At 43.7% G+C, this 18810-nt stretch overlaps 1 protein-coding gene across 1 annotated transcript; it reads left to right on the top strand.

Annotated features, from left to right (window-relative positions):
- Positions 1 to 233: 233 nt before the first annotated feature.
- zfyve21 (zinc finger, FYVE domain containing 21) lies at positions 234 to 18564 on the top strand. Its single transcript, XM_056295990.1, has 7 exons — positions 234 to 386; positions 3734 to 3784; positions 5263 to 5431; positions 8434 to 8509; positions 8750 to 8841; positions 14034 to 14164; positions 16771 to 18564. The coding sequence occupies exons 1-7, from the start codon at positions 261 to 263 to the stop codon at positions 16804 to 16806; spliced, it is 681 nt and encodes a 226-aa protein (XP_056151965.1). The 5' UTR covers positions 234 to 260; the 3' UTR covers positions 16807 to 18564.
- The last annotated feature ends 246 nt before the right edge of the window (positions 18565 to 18810 follow it).

Raw genomic sequence — 18810 nt, 5'->3', positions numbered from 1 at the left:
ATACCTTAAACAAATAAATGTCGAATACTTTAGTTGTAGTACGTACTCAGTAAACTAACGTCTTTTCTCAAAAGTGTGACTTAAAAAAAAAAAACCAAAACATCTCACTGTGGCCAGGACGTCATGTGACATCAACGGCTTGTTATCATTCGCGGAATGAGCCGTCAATCAGACGGCAATGGGCGTGCTCGCCACTTAAGTGGACGAGGGCAGCCACTGCGCGGAGACGGGAGTGTTTGTTGTGTGTGTGTGTGGGGAAAATGTCTTCGGTGCCTGATGGCAAAAAGCTTGTCCGAAGCCCCAGCGGACTCCGCATGGTCCCAGAAAACTGCGCTTTCAACAGTCCCTTTTCGCTAGACGAGCCGCAGTGGGTGCCGGATAAAGAGGTAAGAGTTGGGGGGGGGGGGTGCTGAGGCCGTCTCGCCGCTCGGCCCCCGGACTGGGCGGTGCAGACACGCACGGTCAGCCAGCCAGCCAGCCAGCCTAGCAGCCTGGCAGCCCACCGTCTGGCTCTAGCTAGCTTGGCTAATAACTACACACCTCTAAACGCATGAAGCCAAGCTCTCATCACCACGGTGCTTAGCGCACACTCGCGCGTGGTTGCGTCAGAATGATATAAAGTAAAATAAGAAGAATGCGCAGCCGGGGTTTTCCAGCAACTCCGGCAGCGCAGGTTAAGCAGCCTGTCGCAATGCGAGCCAGCAGTGTTTTCGTGCAAAAGCAGTTTCGCCATCCAGCCGAGCAGCAACAGTCCGGCCTCTGTCTTTGCGTTGGCTTCTGTCCTCCGTGGCTCCATGGAAGGAGAGACAAACGATTGGCTCGGCCGAAGACCGAATGTCAGCTGTCACTTGAAGTGCCTGCCACTGGCTGGAACCCCAGTCAGCAGCCCGGTTCACATCGTTGCTCACCTGCTGCTTACTAGGTCAGGTCAGGGTACTCCTGTAACACATTAATAGACTTGCTGTGATCCAGGAGGAGTAGTGGATGCTGCGATGATGGGTTGTCAGTTGTAGCTTAAAGACAGAAATCACATCTTGCTTTATGGATGCTCGCCTCTGTTATGGCCCCAGAAGGTAAACCAGAGCAGTTCTCTCTTAACTCTCCAGACAAGACAGGACACACCAAGTCGACTTTGTTTTTCATCAAGTTCCCATGGAAGAAGCATTAGATGAAAACATATTCCCACCTTGTGTGTGTTGTTGGTTTAAAGCCCCCTTCCTGGGGCAGAATCTCTACCTCTGTGCACAGCACTTATTGTTTGTGAAATATGGTTGTCGGTCCAACACCGAGATCAACTTACTAGGTGTAAAAAAATATTACATTTTCATTAGGTGTTTTTCATTGAAGAAATGCTATCATTAAATAACTGGACAATATCCCAAGTGCCTTCTTTGAGGGATTCTTATTTTATTTTTTGGTATGGATGTCTTCTGTGAGAAAAAGCCCTAATCCTGGGAGTAAAATTTCACTCTTCTGTCTCTTGGAGAGTTTTTGTCCCTCAGGAATTCCCAGAGACCTCTCATCTCTGGGAATTCCTGAGGAGAAGAAAAAAATCATACCAAGGCATAATGATGCTCTATTTGATAGTTTTGTATGATGACTTGGTTGGAATTTACCTCAGATTTTTATGCCGTTCTACACTGTTTGTGCACAACCAGTCAAAATACAACAATGACCAACTTAGTGCAATATAGAGTGTGCATTGTAGAGAAGAGGCCCTGTGATGGCCCTGAGGCCTGTCCAGGGTGTCTCCCCCTTCTGCTGCCCGATGACTGTGGGGATAGGCTCCAGCATCCCTGCGACCCTGAGTAAGGATAAGCGGTTTGGATAATGGATGGATGGATCACAGAGCCTTAAATGGATAGAACAGTGGCGATTGACAGGAAACTGCATCGAGAGAAAGTGGAAGACTGGCAGCAAAGGTCTTGAGTTGGATGTGAATGATCCATGACTGCGCTTAGACCCTCGCCCCTCTTGGAACAGTGAAGTCAATATTAATACACCCCCCCCCTTCAAAGTTTTTACATTTTGTTGTGCCAGGGTCTGTAAATTTCATGGGATTTATATGGAACATGTTTTTCCCAAATCCAAAGAACACAATACTGTATGAATGCGTTGAAATCATTTCAATTTATAAAAAAACAGAACATTTAATTGGCAAAACTGAAATTTCATTTTTTAAATATACACCCCCTTGATTCAATATTTGGTAGAAGCACCTTTGGCAGCAACTACAGCTACCAGTCTTTTTGGGCTTTCCATGAGGTTGGCACACCTGGATTTGGATATCTTCCCCTACTCCTCTTTGCAAAATTGTTGGCGCTGGGAGAGATTATTTGGTTTTTGCTGATGGACAGTAACTTTTAAGTCATTCCAAAGATTTTCAATCTGATTTAGGGTGAGGCTTTGACTTGGCCACTCCAAAACATCCATCTCGTGTTCTGCAAGCCCTCGTTGTCCTGTTGGAATTTGAATTTCTGACCCATTTTCAGACTTTTTGCAGACTTCATCAGGTTCTAATCCAGAATCTTCCAGTAATTGACTCCATCCATCCTCCCTTCAATCTTGACAAGTTCCCCAGACCCACAAAATCTTCTGCCAGTTCGTTGCAATTCCTCCAGGTATTTTTTTTGTGCAAAATTCAAATAGGACTCCAGATGGACCTTTGTGGGTAATGGCTTTATTCTTGCCACCCTGCCATAAAGGCCAGATGTGTGCAGTATATTTGATGTTGTTGTGTGATGCACATGTCCTCTGTTGGCCATAAAACCCTGTAGGTCTTTTCAAGGTTGCCTTTGGATTCCCAGTGGCCTCTCTAATCAACTGTCTGCTTTCCGGGTCATCTAGTTGCGATGGACGCCCTGATTTTGGCAGACTGCGGGTGCTGCCATGCACTTTCCACTTCTTAATGATGAACTTAACAGTGGTCTGAGATATCTTAAAAGCCTTGGAAATCTTTTTATATCCCTCACCTGATGTGTACCTTTCCACGACTGTCACATGCCTGTTTTGTGACGTCGTTGGAGCCCATGCTGCTGTCTTTGTGTGGGAGTACGCTTGCAAACTGAAGGACCATAGTAAACAGCTTTTTTTCCTCCCCTCCCCAAGTGTACTTGGCCAATTACCCTATTTTCTGAGCCGTCCCGGTCCCGGATGCCCATAAACAGGCGTTTTTATTCACATTATCAAGTTAATTGCTGTAATTCCACACAGGTGGTGAACGATGAGTTATTGTGGGATCTTGATAGTTTAAGGGATGCCGTAGCAAAGGGGGTTCATACTTATCAAACCAAGATATTGCAGTTGTTGTTTTTTATCAGTGTTAGAAAATTTTTATAATCCGATTTTGACTGATTTTTTCTTTTTCAAGTATTGTGTGTTGATTTAGAAGGGAAAAAATAGATTTATGGCATCTCATCATAATTCAAGGCTTTAGGTCAACTAAATGGTTCAAGGGGGTGTATTCATTTTCTATCCGCTGTATATGCTTATCTGATCAAGCTACCGGGTTGCTCCAGAAGTCGGCTGTTTTTGATATTGCTGTGGGCACCGTATGACTTCTGATAGACCCTTCCCTCGGTTAAAGTGACTACCTGTGCTGTCACACAGGATCTTATTCCTCCTGTGATGTATTTGCTATGAGCGTGTGCTTGTTGTCTCGTCCAGCCGCTGTTGAACTTGAACACACCCTGCCTGGCGTGTTGTGTAACATCCTGTTTTTCTTCTCCTCCAGTGCCCAAGATGTATGCAGTGTGACATCAAGTTCGACTTCATCACAAGAAAGGTGCGTTACATTTGCAGTGCATCTGCCACCACACCAATGCAGTGAATCATGCAGCTTTATCAGATCGTCTGAAAACGGGGAGGATGGGAAAACAAAAGTAGCAAACAAAACTTACTCTGACAGTAGAGCTCAGTGTTGTGAATTCTGATATGAAGGATTTTTTTTTTATTTAGCTTCCATTCACATCGGCAGTGATATACTACAGTGACATTTTTTCCCCCAAGCTGCATAAAGTCACTTAAGTTGCAGTGAAGTAGAAATGTAAGCCTCCTATTTTTTGTCATCTTTGTCTTACATCTTTGTCTTATTACTGTGCCACAGTGGTTAGCACTGTCGCCTCACAGCAAAAAGGTACTGGGTTCGAACCCTGGGGTTGTCTAACCTTTTGGGGGGGGATCAGCCCAGGTTGTCCTCTGTGTGGAGTTTGCATTTTCTCCCCGTGTCTGCAGTGGGTTTTCTTCGGGTGCTCTGGTTTCCCCCACCATCAAAGAGACATGCATGGTAGGGTTAATACTCCTGTCTGTGCCCCTGAGCAAGGCATGGCGAGACGAACTGGAGTTGGTCCCCGGGTGCTGCACGGCGGCTGCCCACTGCTCCTAGCTACACAGCTAGGATGGGTTAAATGCAGAGTGTAATTTCCCTATGGGGATCAATAAAGTATCGCTCAAATATGCCAAAGAGTAAGAATTGGAAAAGGAAAAGTAACCCTAGTCCATTGAGACTGGTAGATAATAAAAAAAAAACAAACATGATTATTGTACCATCCAAATTTATTTTTCTCGAAATGGAGTGGGACATCTGAATGATGGCAGGTAGTGTTGAAAAATTTAATAAGAGACTGACAAAAATCATTAGGTTTTGGTCAGTGTCCATGTCCTACATCAGCTACTGTGAATGGGGGTCTAAAGGGGAATGAGGTATTGTGAGCATTTTGTACATTAGTGTGCATTACCCTGGTCAGCAACAGCATGAAAGGAAATTGGGTAAACATTATATATTTTCAACATCCATTTATAAATTTGTTAAATATGTCAGTGGACGTACACTGACCTGGGAAAACCTCTGGTCAGTGTCGTTTGGACACTCCGTGTCTAAAATGTCTGGAGGCTTTCATTCTGCTCTTTGCAGTGTAGGTGAAGGTGCTCCCTCCTCACCTACATTTCCTCTACTTACAACTACTTTACATGCATATTAGCTGTTGTCTTCCAGATGCCTGCAACAGGAAGTGTCCAGAAGAACATCTGTTGGGCGTGGAAATATTCAGGGTTGTGACTTTGCCAAGTGGAACTGATGAGGAACTCAGATTTCTTATTTTTTCCACTGGTTTGGTCTATCATGGAAAGAGCGGGTGTTTTGAACACTGTTTTGTCCTGTTTTGAACACTCTGTAGTGGCCACATTTGTTCATTTCCTTTGGAAATCTCTTGTCTTCCTGCCCCCCCCCCCCCCGGTCTATTACCTGTTCCTGTTTGCTGTCAGCACCACTGTCGGCGGTGTGGCCGGTGTTTCTGTGACAAGTGCTGCAGTAAGAAGGTGGCGCTGCCCCGCATGTGTTTCGTGGATCCGGTGCGACAGTGCGTGGAGTGCAGCCTGGTCTCCCAGAGGGAAATGGAGTTTTATGACAAACAGCTCAAAGTGCTCATGGGAGGTGAGAGGTCGGGGGGTGGGGGTGGGTTTCAACCTAGAATCCCACAAAATACAATTCAGTGTTTTCTCATTCTATAGGATCTTGTTTCTTTTTTTCTTTTCTTTTTTTTTGGTCCTGGGTTCGAGCCCCGGGGTAGTTCAGCCTCGGGGGTCGTCCTCTGTGTGGCGTTTGCATGTTCTCCCCATGTCTGCGTGGGTTTCCTCCCACAGTCTAAAGACATGTAGGTCAGGTGAATCGGCCATACTAAATTGTCCCTAGGTGTGTGTGTGTGTGCGCGTGGCGTGTGGGCCCTGTAATGGCCTGGCAGCCTGTCCAGAGTGTCTCCCCGCCTGCTGCCCAATGACTGCTGGGATAGGCTCCAGCATCCCTGCGACCCTGAGAGCAGGATAAGCAGTTTGAATGGATGGATGGATGGATGCTAGATAATTGTGAACAGACTTTTGGCATGGTGTGTGTTTGACTGTATGATGTATGTAAAAAAACAAACACATTTTTTCCAACCTGATTCAACTTTACATTACATAGTTCTTATGCTTGTGTGTGTGAACAAAGCTGATCCAATGGCTGAACTCCTTTGTTAGAGTTTTGCCTCAGCCTGTAGTAAATGCGGTTCTTTAATGTATTGGAAGTTCATGGGGTGGTCTGTGGTGCAGCGCTAATGCTCACAGTCCTGAGGGGTCCGCACTCACAGCAAGATTTATTAACACGCCAAAGCTGCTTTCCCGGAAAAATGTTTATAATTTGGGTACTTATGGCCAGTATCTTCTCAGCTTGATGTTTTTTTTCTGCTGATTCAGTAGCACGAGGTTGCTACCATTTCCTGTGCTGTTGGGCTAGGACCTATGCCCCCCACCCACCCACACACACACTCTCTCTCTCTCTCTCTCTCACTCACTCACTCACTCACTCACTCACTCACTCACTCACTCACTCACACACACACACACACACACACACATATGTTTATTTCCTGGAGCGTGACCTGGTGTACAGTCAAACAAAGCAGAATGGCCCTAACAGCCCTCAAAAACCAGTGTGGTATTTATTGACCCTCAGCTTGTGCTGCTCTGCCCTGGTTTACCCCATGTGTTGTTGGTGTAGGCCAGTGTGTGACTATAAATAAATACCATCCCCTCTCAGCACCACTCAGCCAGGCTCTTAATAAAAAATCGATTTGCACCCTGTGGGCCGGTGGGTAGGACAGGGACTGTAATGGTGGGTGGGGTGGGGGGGCTGCCGATGGAGGGCTGACAGCATGGCGGTTATACAGGGCGTATTGATGACTAGCTCGGCTGGAAACATAAAATCAATGAAGCGTAGCATAAATATGAGTTTACTTTTTTCAGTTTTTAATGGTGTGTGTGTGTGTGTGTGTGTGTGTGTGTGTGTGTGTGTGTGTGTGTGTGTGTGTGTGTGTGTGTGTGTGTGTTTGAGAGGAATAGGGAGAGAGAAATCTCCGTCACAACCAAGTCTTTAAAAATATCAAACATCAGCGATAAAACAAGCTAATTAAAAACGGCAAGACGTCTGCAATCATTAAACAGATTTTTTTTTTCTCTCCCCAATTGTACTTGGCCAATTACCTCTCTCTTCCGAGTTGTCCTGGTCGCTGCTCCACCCCCTCTGCTGATCTGGGGAGGGCTGCAGACTACCACATGTCTCCTCCAATACATGTGGAGTCACCAGCCGCTTTTTTTCACCTGCCAGTGAGGAGTTTCACCAGGGGGGTCGTAGCACATGGGAGGATCACGCTGTTCCCCCTCCCCCCTGAGCAGGCGCCCCAACCGACCAGAGGAGGCGCTAGGGCAGCGACCAGGACACCCACCCACATCCGGCTTCCCACTTGCAGACACGGCCAATTGTGTCTGTACGCCCGACCAAGCCGGAAGTAACACGGGGATTCGATCCGACGATCCCCTTGTTGGGAGGCAACAGAATAGACCGCTATGCCACCCGGACGCCCTTTCAACAATATATTTTTTAGAATTTTTAATAGTAAAAGGGAACAACAAAGAAAAAATTGGTGCAAAGTTCAACGAAAAGAGAGAAATTTTGGCAATTGCATGCATTTAGCATGGCCAAAGAGAGAAACTAATACCTCGTCCACACGGATATTCTTGAAAATGTTTTCCCTCCTAAGTTCTTTAAAAAAAAAAAAAAAACATCCACACAAGCAGTGTCTAAAAAAATTCTGCATCCAAATGAACACACAAAAACACAATGCAAGTGCTGTCAAGAGCATGCCAAACAAAGAGGCGGCGCGATACAACCCTAACCCTAAAGCCATGCTGGCCATTCAGAAGCCTGAAAAAAAGCAAAAAACCTCAGCTTTCCCTGTCTGCATGTCGGCACGGAAAACGGAGTTTCTGAAAATCTTCACCCTGGAAAGTGTTTTCCCAGAGGTCTGTTTTCAGTGACCTCAAATGCAGTTTGCATGTGGACTAAAGGCCAGAATGCATAGAAAAAGCTACGTTTTCAAAAATACCCGTGTATTTGTGGACTAGGCATAAAAAGCCAAGGCTATCACAGAAAAAAACCATATAATGCGAGGCGACTGCAGAACAATTGCATTTACAACACTCTTTAAGATGATACAGGGTACACTATACCCCCCCCCCATCCTCTTTCCCTCTGTTCTCCGCCTCCCATCTGTGTACTGCATAACTCATCCCTCCTCTAGGCAGTATTGATTCATTGACCTGGTTTTTGCAAAACCATACTTTCATCAAGTCCATATATCGTCCCCAGATTTTTTGGGGGTGTTTCTGTCTTCCCTTTAAAGATGTGCATTTGTTACAGCACGGCACCTTTAGCAGGTACAGCATCAGAGCTCTGCTCCAAGACACTTCAGCAGGCAAGATGGGCTTGGACCAAGGCCTTCTGTTTGAGCCACAATGTCTCTCTTTGCAGAGCCCCTGTTGTCCATTTGTTGATTTTCTTTTCTTTTTTTTTGTCCTTCAAAATGTTCAGTTTAACTATGTGGACTGTCCTTTGGTTTCCAGGTGGAACCTTTGTCATCACTTTGGGCTCATCAGACAAGGCTGAAACCATGACATGTCGTCTCTCCAATAACCACAGGTGAAGGACACCTTTTAATTCCTTTAATTGACATTTTCAGTTTGTTTAACGTTATTTCAAAACGTCCTGCTTGGTGTCCTCAACCACTATGCTTCATGTGGAGTTGAGTATTTAAGGTGGCTGTAAGTAGTATACAGATTGATTGGAAGCCAGCCATTTGGGAATATTGTTTCGATCTTCCTGTGCCTGTGCCCAGCCCCCACACACTCACATACCCAACCACCTCCTGTTCCTCCATAGGTATCTCTTCCTGGATGGTGAGAGCCACTTTGAGGTGGAGTTGTCTCGAATCTCCAGCATGCAGGTGCTGACAGATGGTATCAGCCCTGGAGGTAAGGCTCTAGAGAGGAAATCTTCTCTGTCCCATCCATGAAACCTGGCACATCCCACGAAAGACCAAACATATAGTGCACTTGCATACACACAGATGAAATAGGATAGATGGCGAGGATATTCTGATGACATTTCCATGTTGAATGTATCAATTGCCTTTAGCTTTTTAGGGTAGAGGAAAAAAAAATCTTATTTCTCTTCATATCAAAGACGTTAAGACCGTATGTCCTCCACCCCCTGTATTTCAACTTCTTGTGACTCCGCCAATTGGATTCTCTAGCTGGTTTTACAGGTGGCCATTTTCTTCTTCTCCTGTTCTCATTTTAATATGCTTTCTCTCTCTTCTGCTTTGACTCTGGTTGACCTGGCCCTCTCTTCTTCTGGGCTCAGAGAATGACATTCACACTTACACCAGTCTGCTGGACAGCCAGTATATCTCTGAAGGTTAGCCCTGGTCCAATCCGCATAGCTTTCACTCTGTGTCAATCACCCTTTGTTCCGCCCCCATCTTGTGTATGGCTGTTACCACAGTTGGTGTGTCCGTGGGGGCGAAGCCTGTATGCATAAACTTCTCTGAGAATAGGAGTTCTGATCACAGGTCATGTCATATGACCACATGAATTGGAAATGGTCCCAATTGGAAGTGCTCCTGTTGTCCAAGATACATTATGCATCTGTTTCCTAGTTTCCCAAAAGAATCCTAGAGATAGAGGGTAATCACACAAATTTCTTTTGTATGATATTCAGTGGCGGCATGGAGGCACAGTGGTTAGCGCGGTCACCTCACAGCAAGAAGGTCCTGGGTTCGAGCCCCGGGGTAGTCCAACCTTGGAGGTCGTCCCGGGTCGTCCTGTGTGTGGAGTTTGCATGTTCTCTCCGTGTCTGCGTGGGTTTCCTGCGGATGCTCCGGTTTCCTCCCACAGTCCAAAGACATGCAGGTCAGGTGAATTGGCCATACTAAATTGTCCCTAGGTAGGAGTGTGTGTGTGTGTGTGTGTGTGTGTGTGTGTGTGTGTGTGTGTGTGTGTGTGTGTGTGTGTGTGTGTGTGTGTGTGTGTGTGTGTGTGTGTGTGTGTTGGCCCTGTGATGGACTGGTGGCCTGTCCAGGGTGTCCCCCCGCCTGCCGCCCAGTGACTGCTGGGATAGGCTCCAGTATCCTCGCGACCCTGAGAATAGGATAAGCGGTTTAGATAATGGATGGATGATATTCAGTAGGTTTTAACACCTCTAAACTAAGTTATTACATTTATATCTTTACGGCGTTGACATTGATTTGGCTTACACTATTAGTGATGACTTTGTCAGAATAAATGGTACTTTTGGGAAACACAGCCATGACTGTTGGTGAGCATGTTTTCATGTGTACCCCGGCTTATGCATAGACTATGTGTATAGCTCAATAAATCCAAAGCTTTACCCACAAGCCTCTCACATGAAGGCATCCATGTGAACATTGTGTATTTTTAGCATTTTCAGTCCTGTCTACAGCTCTGTGTTTTATTTGTATGTTCATCCCAAGTGGAGTATTCATCTCCATCATTCTCTTCATCCTGTATTTGGTTTGGTCATGTCTGACTTTTTTTTTTAAAAATCTTTTAGTGTTCAAGGTGTGTTATCCATGTGATTGATTCCCTTTTTCATGCGAAGTACATTCATATGTCACTACAGCTTTTGTGCTCGAGAGGAACCTGCATGTATATGGGTTTATCTTTAGTGGTTTGATTGTGTCCTGTAGTACACCGATAATGATTTAATACTTTACTTTTACCCAACTCAGATGATCTTGATGGAGAAGGAATGTGACCTCCTATCAGAAGCAGCACATTTTGGCATTATAGCATATTTAGAAGTCCGACCTGGGCATTATGAATTTCAGTGTATCTTTCTTCATGCAGCATTAACATTACCACACTGGTTACGAAATCACTTAACAATTTACTATTTTTTACAATTTTTATTATTAAAAGCTTAAAGTGAATTTTAACAAGCTAGCCCCTTGCTTGTAGAGAATATTCTGTACAGTGAAGAATGGTAGTTGTTTTTTTGTGTGTGTGTATACACACCCTAGTTAAAATGGCAGGTTTTTGTGATGTAAAAAATGAAACCAAGATAAATCATGTCTGCTTTTTCCTCTTTTTAAAAAAAAATTGCAACTTATAAAAATAAAGTTGAGAACAATCAAACATTTTAGGGGAAAATAAAAATAAAAACTTAAAACAACCTGGTCGCATAAGTGTGCACACCCTTTTATAAGTGGGGATGTGGAGGTGTTCAGAATCAACCAATCACATTCAAGCTGATGTTAAATAGTAGTTAGTATACACCTGCCATCAATGAAAGTGACTCTGGTTAACCCCGAATAAAGTTCAGCTGTTCCTGTAGGATTTTCCTGACATCTTGGTTGCAACCAACTGCAAAAGCCAAAGAGCTTACAAAGCATGAATGGGATCTCATTGTTGAAAGGTATCGATCAGCAGAGGGGTACAAAAGAATATCCAAGGCATAAGATACATCATGGGACACAGTGAACACAATCATCAACAAGTGGGAAAAAATATGGCACAACATTGACATTACCAAGAACAGGACATCCCTCCAAAATTGATGAGAAGAAAAGGAGCGAACCGATCAGGGAGGATGCCAAGAGGCCTATGGCCACATTAAAGGAGCTGCAGGAATTTCTGGCGAGTCCTGGTTGCTCCCTACATGTGATAATCTCCTGTATTCTTCGTATGTCAGGGCTATGGGGTAGGGTGGCAAGACGGAAGCCTTTTCACATGAAAAACAAAAACATCCAAGCCCAGCTAAATTTTACAAAAAGATACATCTAGCCTGCCAAAGCCATGTGGAAAAATGTGTTGTGATCTGATGAGGCCAAGGTTGAACTTTTTGGCCATAATTCCAAAAGGTATGTTTGGCACAAAAACAAGACATCACCAAAAAAACGCCACACCCACAGTGAAGCATGGTGGTGGCAGCATCATGCGTTAGGTCTGCTTTTCTTCAGCCAGAACTGGGGCTCTAGTCAAGGTGGAGGGCATCATGAATCGCTCCGAATACCAGTCGATTTTGGTGCAAAACGTTCAGTCATCTGCTAGAAAGCTGGAGGAATGACTTCACCAAAGGAAGATCAATGTTTTGGAATGGCCTAGCCAGATCGCAGACCTGAATCCAATTGAAAATCTGTGGGATAACCTGAAGAGGGCTGTGCACAGGAGAGGCCCTCACAATTTGACGCATCTAGAACGTTTTTGCAAGCAAGAGTGGGAAAACCCTGCCGGCAGCCATACCAACATGTACCCTGGCTCTGCCGAATGATGGAAGCTAAGTAAAGTTGGGGCTTGGTTAGTACCTGGAGGGAGACCTCCTGGGAAAACTGAGTTGCTGCTGGAAGTAGTGTTAGTGGGCCAGCAGGGGGCAGTCTTCCCTCTGGTCTCAATTTAAAAAAAAAAACACAGTGCCCCAGTGCAATGATGTGGACACTGTGCTGTAGGCCAGTGGTTCTCAACCTTTTTGGGGTCCTGGACCCCCTGCGTATTTTTGATCTACCCTGAGGACCCCTCCACCTGATCTTGGGGGAGGGGGGTTGCAATTTGGTAGAAACAGTAGAAACTGCATTTTAAATTGCATTATAGCATTTATTCAGTCTTTGGGGCAAAAATAAGAGCTTTCAGTTGTAACTTAGATATAGTTAACAAAACAGAATTCTTATGCAGTAACCTTCAGATATATGTAACAAAACAGAATATGTATTCAGTAACTTTCAGATATATGTAACAACAGAATATGTATTCAGTAACTTTCAGATATACGTAACAAAACAGAATATGTATTCAGTAACTTTCAGATATATGTAACAAAACAGAATATGTATTCAGTAACTTTCAGATATACGTAACAAAACAGAATATGTATTCAGTAACTTTCAGATATATGTAACAACAGAATTTTTATGCAGTAACTTTTAACAATGCAAACGGGAGCGAGATCTCTTATTAAAATACAATAAATTACACTTGTGAAACAGATGTAATTTGAGAAAAAAGTCCTGTTACCCTTTATAGTTTAGGTAGATAAAGGTCTCAGTCACATTTGAGTAAAATAATCCTATTTCTATAAATGTCATAGGATCTTTTTTTTTAAAGATATTTTATTTTCACGGACCCCTTTCAATTACACCATGGACCACTAGGGGTCCACGGACCCCCGGTTGAGAAACACTGCTGTAGGTGATGCCGTCCTTTGGATGAGACGTTAAACCGAGGTCCTGATTCACTGTGGTCATTAAAGATTCCATGGTACTTACTGCAAAGAGCAGGGGGTTCCCCGGTGTCCTGGCAAAATTCCCAACCTGGCTCTCTCCATCTGGCCACCTAATCATCCCCTTGTGTAATTGGCTCAATGAGTCCTTCCTCTCCACCTCAAGCTGATGTGTGGTGAGCATTCTGGTGCAAAATGGCTGCCGTGCATTACCCAGGTGGGTGCTACACATTGGTGGTGGTTGAGGTGAGTTACCCCCTTCATTATGAAGCGCTTTGGGTGTCTAGATAAAGTGCAGTATAAATGTAATGATTATTATTATTATTATTAAAACAAGTCAAGATGTTCCAAGCTGATAGACTTGCCCAAAAAGACTGAGTGCTGTAATAAAATCAAACGGTGCTTCAACAAAGAATGGGTGTAGAGGTTTGCACACTAATGCAGCCAGGTTATTGTACATTTTGTATTTTTTTTTTCCTAAAATATTTCTTGATTTTTATGGGTTGTAATTTAAAAAAAAAGTGGAAAAGTTTCTAACATAATTTATCTTGGTTTCATTTTTTTACATCAGATATAATAGCTGTTTTATATCTGAGGTATATCTAACCACTGAAGGATATCAATTTTTTGTAATTACGTGTGGTAAGTTTCCAGTGAAGATAGATACCAGAGTTAACTTCAAAATGTCAAGGTATCCTAGAAAATGTGCTTCAAAATGTCACCCCAGTTATGAATCAGCCGAACCAGAGGCAGCTGCTCTCTCTAGCCAATAAAACTTAGATATTTTTGATGCCATCTCCTGTGAAAAGAAAGACGGGTGTCTTCTGTCACAAATTTAGTGCAATTTAGCTGACAAGCGGTTCAGTCCATCTTTACTCTTTTTCTCTTTTTCTTTTTCCTTCCTATCTTACTTTGTGTGTATTTCCCTTAGGGGGCACCTCCCGGGCCAGCGGCATGCTGCTCCATTACAAGCCGATGGGCTCCCAGGACTCCCAGCAGCTACGGATGGAGGCAGCTGAGGATAAGAAGGTGGCTTCGTCTTGGCTTGCTGCCATGCACAAGGTACGCAAAGCCCGGGTCAATACAGAGGTCACCCCACATTTACTTTCTACATACAAAATAGGATGTGATACGAGTACACAGAAATAATCCCTGTAGTCAGTCAGGTACTGTGGGCGAAGTTGGCCTTTATCCGGCTGGATTTGGTATCTGTTATGATTTTGATGCGTGACGACACATTGACATTAAGATTTACGTTAATGTTGTTGGCTTTTATGTGGTCTTCCATTTTAGTGTCCTCAATGTGTTTTTTGGCCCAGAAAGGTACCCTTAGCCCTGCTTTGTCAGTTAGTTGCTAACCTAAAAAGTAGTAGTAGCCTTAGAGCGAGCTAACCATGTAGTTAAAAATAGCTTAATCGTGGTCTGTCCAGATTGACAGCACTGTAGTTTATTCCTGAAGTGTCAGATTTAACTGAAGTATTGCTAAAATGGAGTCGCAGAAGCTCAAAACACAGTGTAAATTTTATCACTGATTAACACAGAAATAATTATTTTGAGGGAAAATAACTTCCCTTGGCTTTGTCTCTTGGGCCCACAACTCACTGGAGTGATTGCCACAAGTCTTACCAGTTTTCTTCAAATTTGATTATCTACTACTACTGCTACTCTCGGCTGCTCCCATTAGGGGTCACCACAGTGGATCATCCATTTCAATCTCCTCCTGTCCTCTGCATCTTCCTCTGTCACGCCAACCACCTGCATGTCCTCCCTCACCACATCCATAAATCTCCTCTTTGGTCTTCCTCTTTTCCTCTTCCCTGGCAGCTCCATATTCAGCATCCTTCTGCCAATATACCCAGCATCTCTCCTCCACACATGTCCAAACCATCTCAATCTTGCCTCTCGTGCTTTGTCTCCAGACCGCCCAACCTGAGCTGTCCCTCTAATGTACTCGTTCATAATCCTGTCCTTCTTCGTCACTCCCTGTGAAAATCTTAGCATTTTCAACTCTGCCACCTCCCGCTCCACCTCCTTTCTTTTCATCAGTGCCACTGTCTCCAAACCATACAACATAGCTGGTCTCACAACCATCTTGTAAACCTTCCCTTTAACACTTGCTGGACCCTTCTGTTGTAAATCACTCCTGACACTCTTCTCCACCCACTCCACCCTGCCTGCACTCTCTTCTTCACCTCTCTTTTGCACTCCCTGTTACTTTGAACAGTTGACCCCAAGTATTTAAACTCATCCACCTTCGTCACCTGTACTTCTTGCATCCTTACCATTCCGCTGTCGTTCTCTCGTTCACGCATATGTATTCTGTCTTGCTCCTACTGACTTTCATTCCTCTTCTCTCTAGTGCATACCTCCACCTCTCCAGACTCTCCTCAACCTGCTCCCTACTCTCACTACAGATCACAATGTCATCCGTGAACTTCATAGTCCACGGAGACTCCTGCCTGATCTCGTCCGTCAACCTGTCTATCATCAACCTGTCTATCAGCATTGCAAACAAGAAAGGGCTCAGAGCCGATCCTCAATGTAATCCCACCTCCACCTTGAACCCATCTGTCTTTTCAACCGCACACCTCACCACTGTCACACTTCCCTCATACATATCCTGAACCACCCCTACATACTTCTCTGCCACTCCTGAGTTCCTCATACAATACCACACCTCCTCTCTCAGCAACCTGTCTACAAAGACATAATGTAATGCCTTCTGACCTTTTCTATCTATCTCTGTCTTCAAATTTGATTATATAACACCTAAATACAAGCATTTTATATTGTTTTTTCCCATGGGTCCCCAAAATGCCCATATGGAGTCTCCAAATTGCCTCTGTGCCAAATGTTGTTACGGGCCTTTTCGAGTGTGGGAGATAACACATTGTTGTACCTTTCATCCAGATAGCCTGTAGCGGGTCGGTGCATTTGAGAAGGTTAAACATTTTAGACTGTAAATTTTGTTTGAAATCATTGCATAAAAACCATAAGACTCCCACAGATGCTTTTTAATGTAATTAGAGTTACTTAAGAAGTGTCCACAGAACTTGGTCAAGCACCTTTTGCATCATCTTTATCGCAAAGAAAACTCCCTCAGATATTGCTTGCTATGATAGGAGAGCTGAGTGGTGGGAATGGTGGTGCCTTGCTTTACCCATTGGGTTACCCAGGGAGAAAAATTTGCTCCACATATTCTGTTGATGCAAGTGAAAAGTAAAATCCAGCTTTTGTGACAAAAGAACTTCTGCATGTGGTAAGGAGAAAAAGGACCTCATTTACACAGGTATGGCAAAAGACATACTATAGACAACAGACTCCTTACCCTTTCAGTGGTATTCATTCATGAGAGCCAACCCAACATTACACCACCTGATTTCACTCATTAACACACTTTCAACCAGACAGGGGAGGACTACTTAGTGAACTCAGCTGGTGTAGTGCTTGGATTGTTATAAAACCAGCATGCTGCTATACATTCACCACCTCACAACTGTATGTGTGTCCAAGCAGTATGATACAAGTATATAGCTACAGCTGGTGGGGGAAGTGTTATGAGCAACTTGACCAATAGTGCACTGGTCCAGCACGATCTGAGTTTGTACACCTTCTGATAACCATTCATCTTGATCTCAGATGCTATGTTTGTCCCTCTTCCCCCACAGGCAGCTAAACTGCTCTATGAATCTCGGGACCAGTGACCTGTGCAGCCTGCCTGCAAGAGAACCGCTCCAGGAAGCACACACCCAAGTGTCTCCATCCCAAATGTCACCGGGGTTGGGTATTGATTGGAATTCATCAATGCCAATGACAATTCTGCCATTCAACCTAATTCTTTAGCCAAATCCACCAAGTTACATTTTGGAAAAGTTTAAATGTAGAAATAAACCGGTCACAAACCTTTTATGACCAATATGTTTTACGTTAATATTTACCACTAGTAAATCCAAAATTTTTTTTTTCTAATCTCCTTTATAGAGTATTCTTCATCCATCTTTGATTCAGTATCTAAAAATCGGAGCATGAAGGGGTGGTATCTGTTCACAGAATGTGTTGTGCTGAGCAGCGGGATGTGAGGAATGAAACTCCAAAGACAGCTGATATCTGGTGATTTTTGGGAAGCGATCGTCACTTCTCATGCCTGCTTTTCTCCAATTCAGAATTGGAATTTGGTTATAGATACCCAACCCCATGATTTTTTCAAGGCTTACAGCATATTTTATAACATTTATCTCTAAATACAAATCATTTGGTGCAACATGATCGTTGACGTCAAAGCAGTATAACCGTTCGTTATGTGACACTGTAAAACTCCTAATAGAAGCCCAGGTGGTCTTTTTTTCAGCTTTTTTTTAATTTTATTTTTTTACACAATTTCTCAGCCTGCTTTAAGAATGTAAGCCTTTTTTACTTGCCAGGAAGCTGAAACCTAATTAGTAAATTGTCTGTTGACTTTATAGCACCGCTGTAAGCTGTAGGAGGTTCAGGATTTTGGTCAAAGAGTGAATCCTTGCAGACATGTGGGGGTTGAAAAGAGTGAATCCTTGCAGACTTGTTGGGGTTGAAAAGAGTGAATCCTTGCAGATTTGTGGGGGTTGAAAAGAGTGAATCCTTGCAGACACATGGGGGTTGAAAAGAGGGAATCCTTGCAGACTTGTGGGGGTTGAAAAGAGTGAATCCTTGCAGACTTGTGGGGGTTGAAAAGAGTAAATCCTTGCAGACGTGTGGGGGTTGAACCAGGCTCCTCCACATGAGAACACTTTTTGAGAGCTCTGTCAAGTTGCTTAAGTGTCTGTTGTTGTGGTCAGTATTTTACCCAAAATTGTAACCAGAAGAGCTCAGTGTGAAAAGTGGAAATATGGTCACGCAAGTGTGAGGAGCACTGAGCACTTTTCAGGTGTAATGTAGTTTCCAGAAACGAGCCCATTTACCACCCATGTGTCAGACTCTTGGCAGAGGAAGCAGGCTCTTTGACAAACACACACCATAACCGACACTGTGTGTTGAGACAGGGCACATATTAGGAGTTTTACACCAGATGAGATGTTGGTCCGGTGTCACGTTGTTCAGGTGAGGTGAAGTGGGGTTTCGCTGTACATTTTCTTTATAACACAGCTTGCTGCCTCAAGTCTTTGCAGATTTTAGTCCTTAGACCTCGGTGTCTAAGGGAATACAGACTATTCACTAATTCTAGTGAAGTATATACACATACACAACACTAAAATAAATGCTTTAAATGTAGTCTCATGTATCAAATTTTTGTATGAACTATTTTGTTAAATATTCCTATTTTAACACAAACACGCTGTGTATTTACTTACATGATTTTTACTGCTGTATTATTACTATAGTTTTTGTAGCACTTGTATACAGTCAATGATTGCTTTCCTTTTCAACGGCCTGAATATTTTGTTTTAATTTTTGGTGGTCTTTTTTTTTAAATATATATATATATATATATATATATATATATATATATATATATATATATATATATATATATATATGTATGTATCTGGCTTGCAGAGGCACAGATGGGGTTGGAAATGACCGCTGGCCCAAAGCTGGTCAGTCTGGACTGTGTATGTCTGGTAGGGACGTCAATTCTACCAACCACTTCTGCAGCCTCAGACCTTCTATAGTGAGTTTTGGTATCCATCCCCTGTTGTTGTGCGTAGAACCAAAAGTCAATTTGGCCATGGCCA

This window comes from Lampris incognitus, chromosome 16 (assembly GCF_029633865.1).
Source record: "Lampris incognitus isolate fLamInc1 chromosome 16, fLamInc1.hap2, whole genome shotgun sequence".
Classification (NCBI taxonomy): domain Eukaryota; kingdom Metazoa; phylum Chordata; class Actinopteri; order Lampriformes; family Lampridae; genus Lampris; species Lampris incognitus.
This window is presented reverse-complemented; position numbering and strand designations above follow the sequence as displayed.

Coding starts and splice junctions, on each gene's coding strand:
- zfyve21 (XM_056295990.1), top strand. CDS start 261: ATGTCTTCGGTGCCTGATGGCAAAAAGCTTGTCCGAAGCCCCAGCGGA. Junction 8,842..14,033: donor AGATGGTATCAGCCCTGGAG/GTAAGGCTCTAG, acceptor TATTTCCCTTAG/GGGGCACCTCCCGGGCCAGC. Junction 14,165..16,770: donor GGCTTGCTGCCATGCACAAG/GTACGCAAAGCC, acceptor CTTCCCCCACAG/GCAGCTAAACTGCTCTATGA.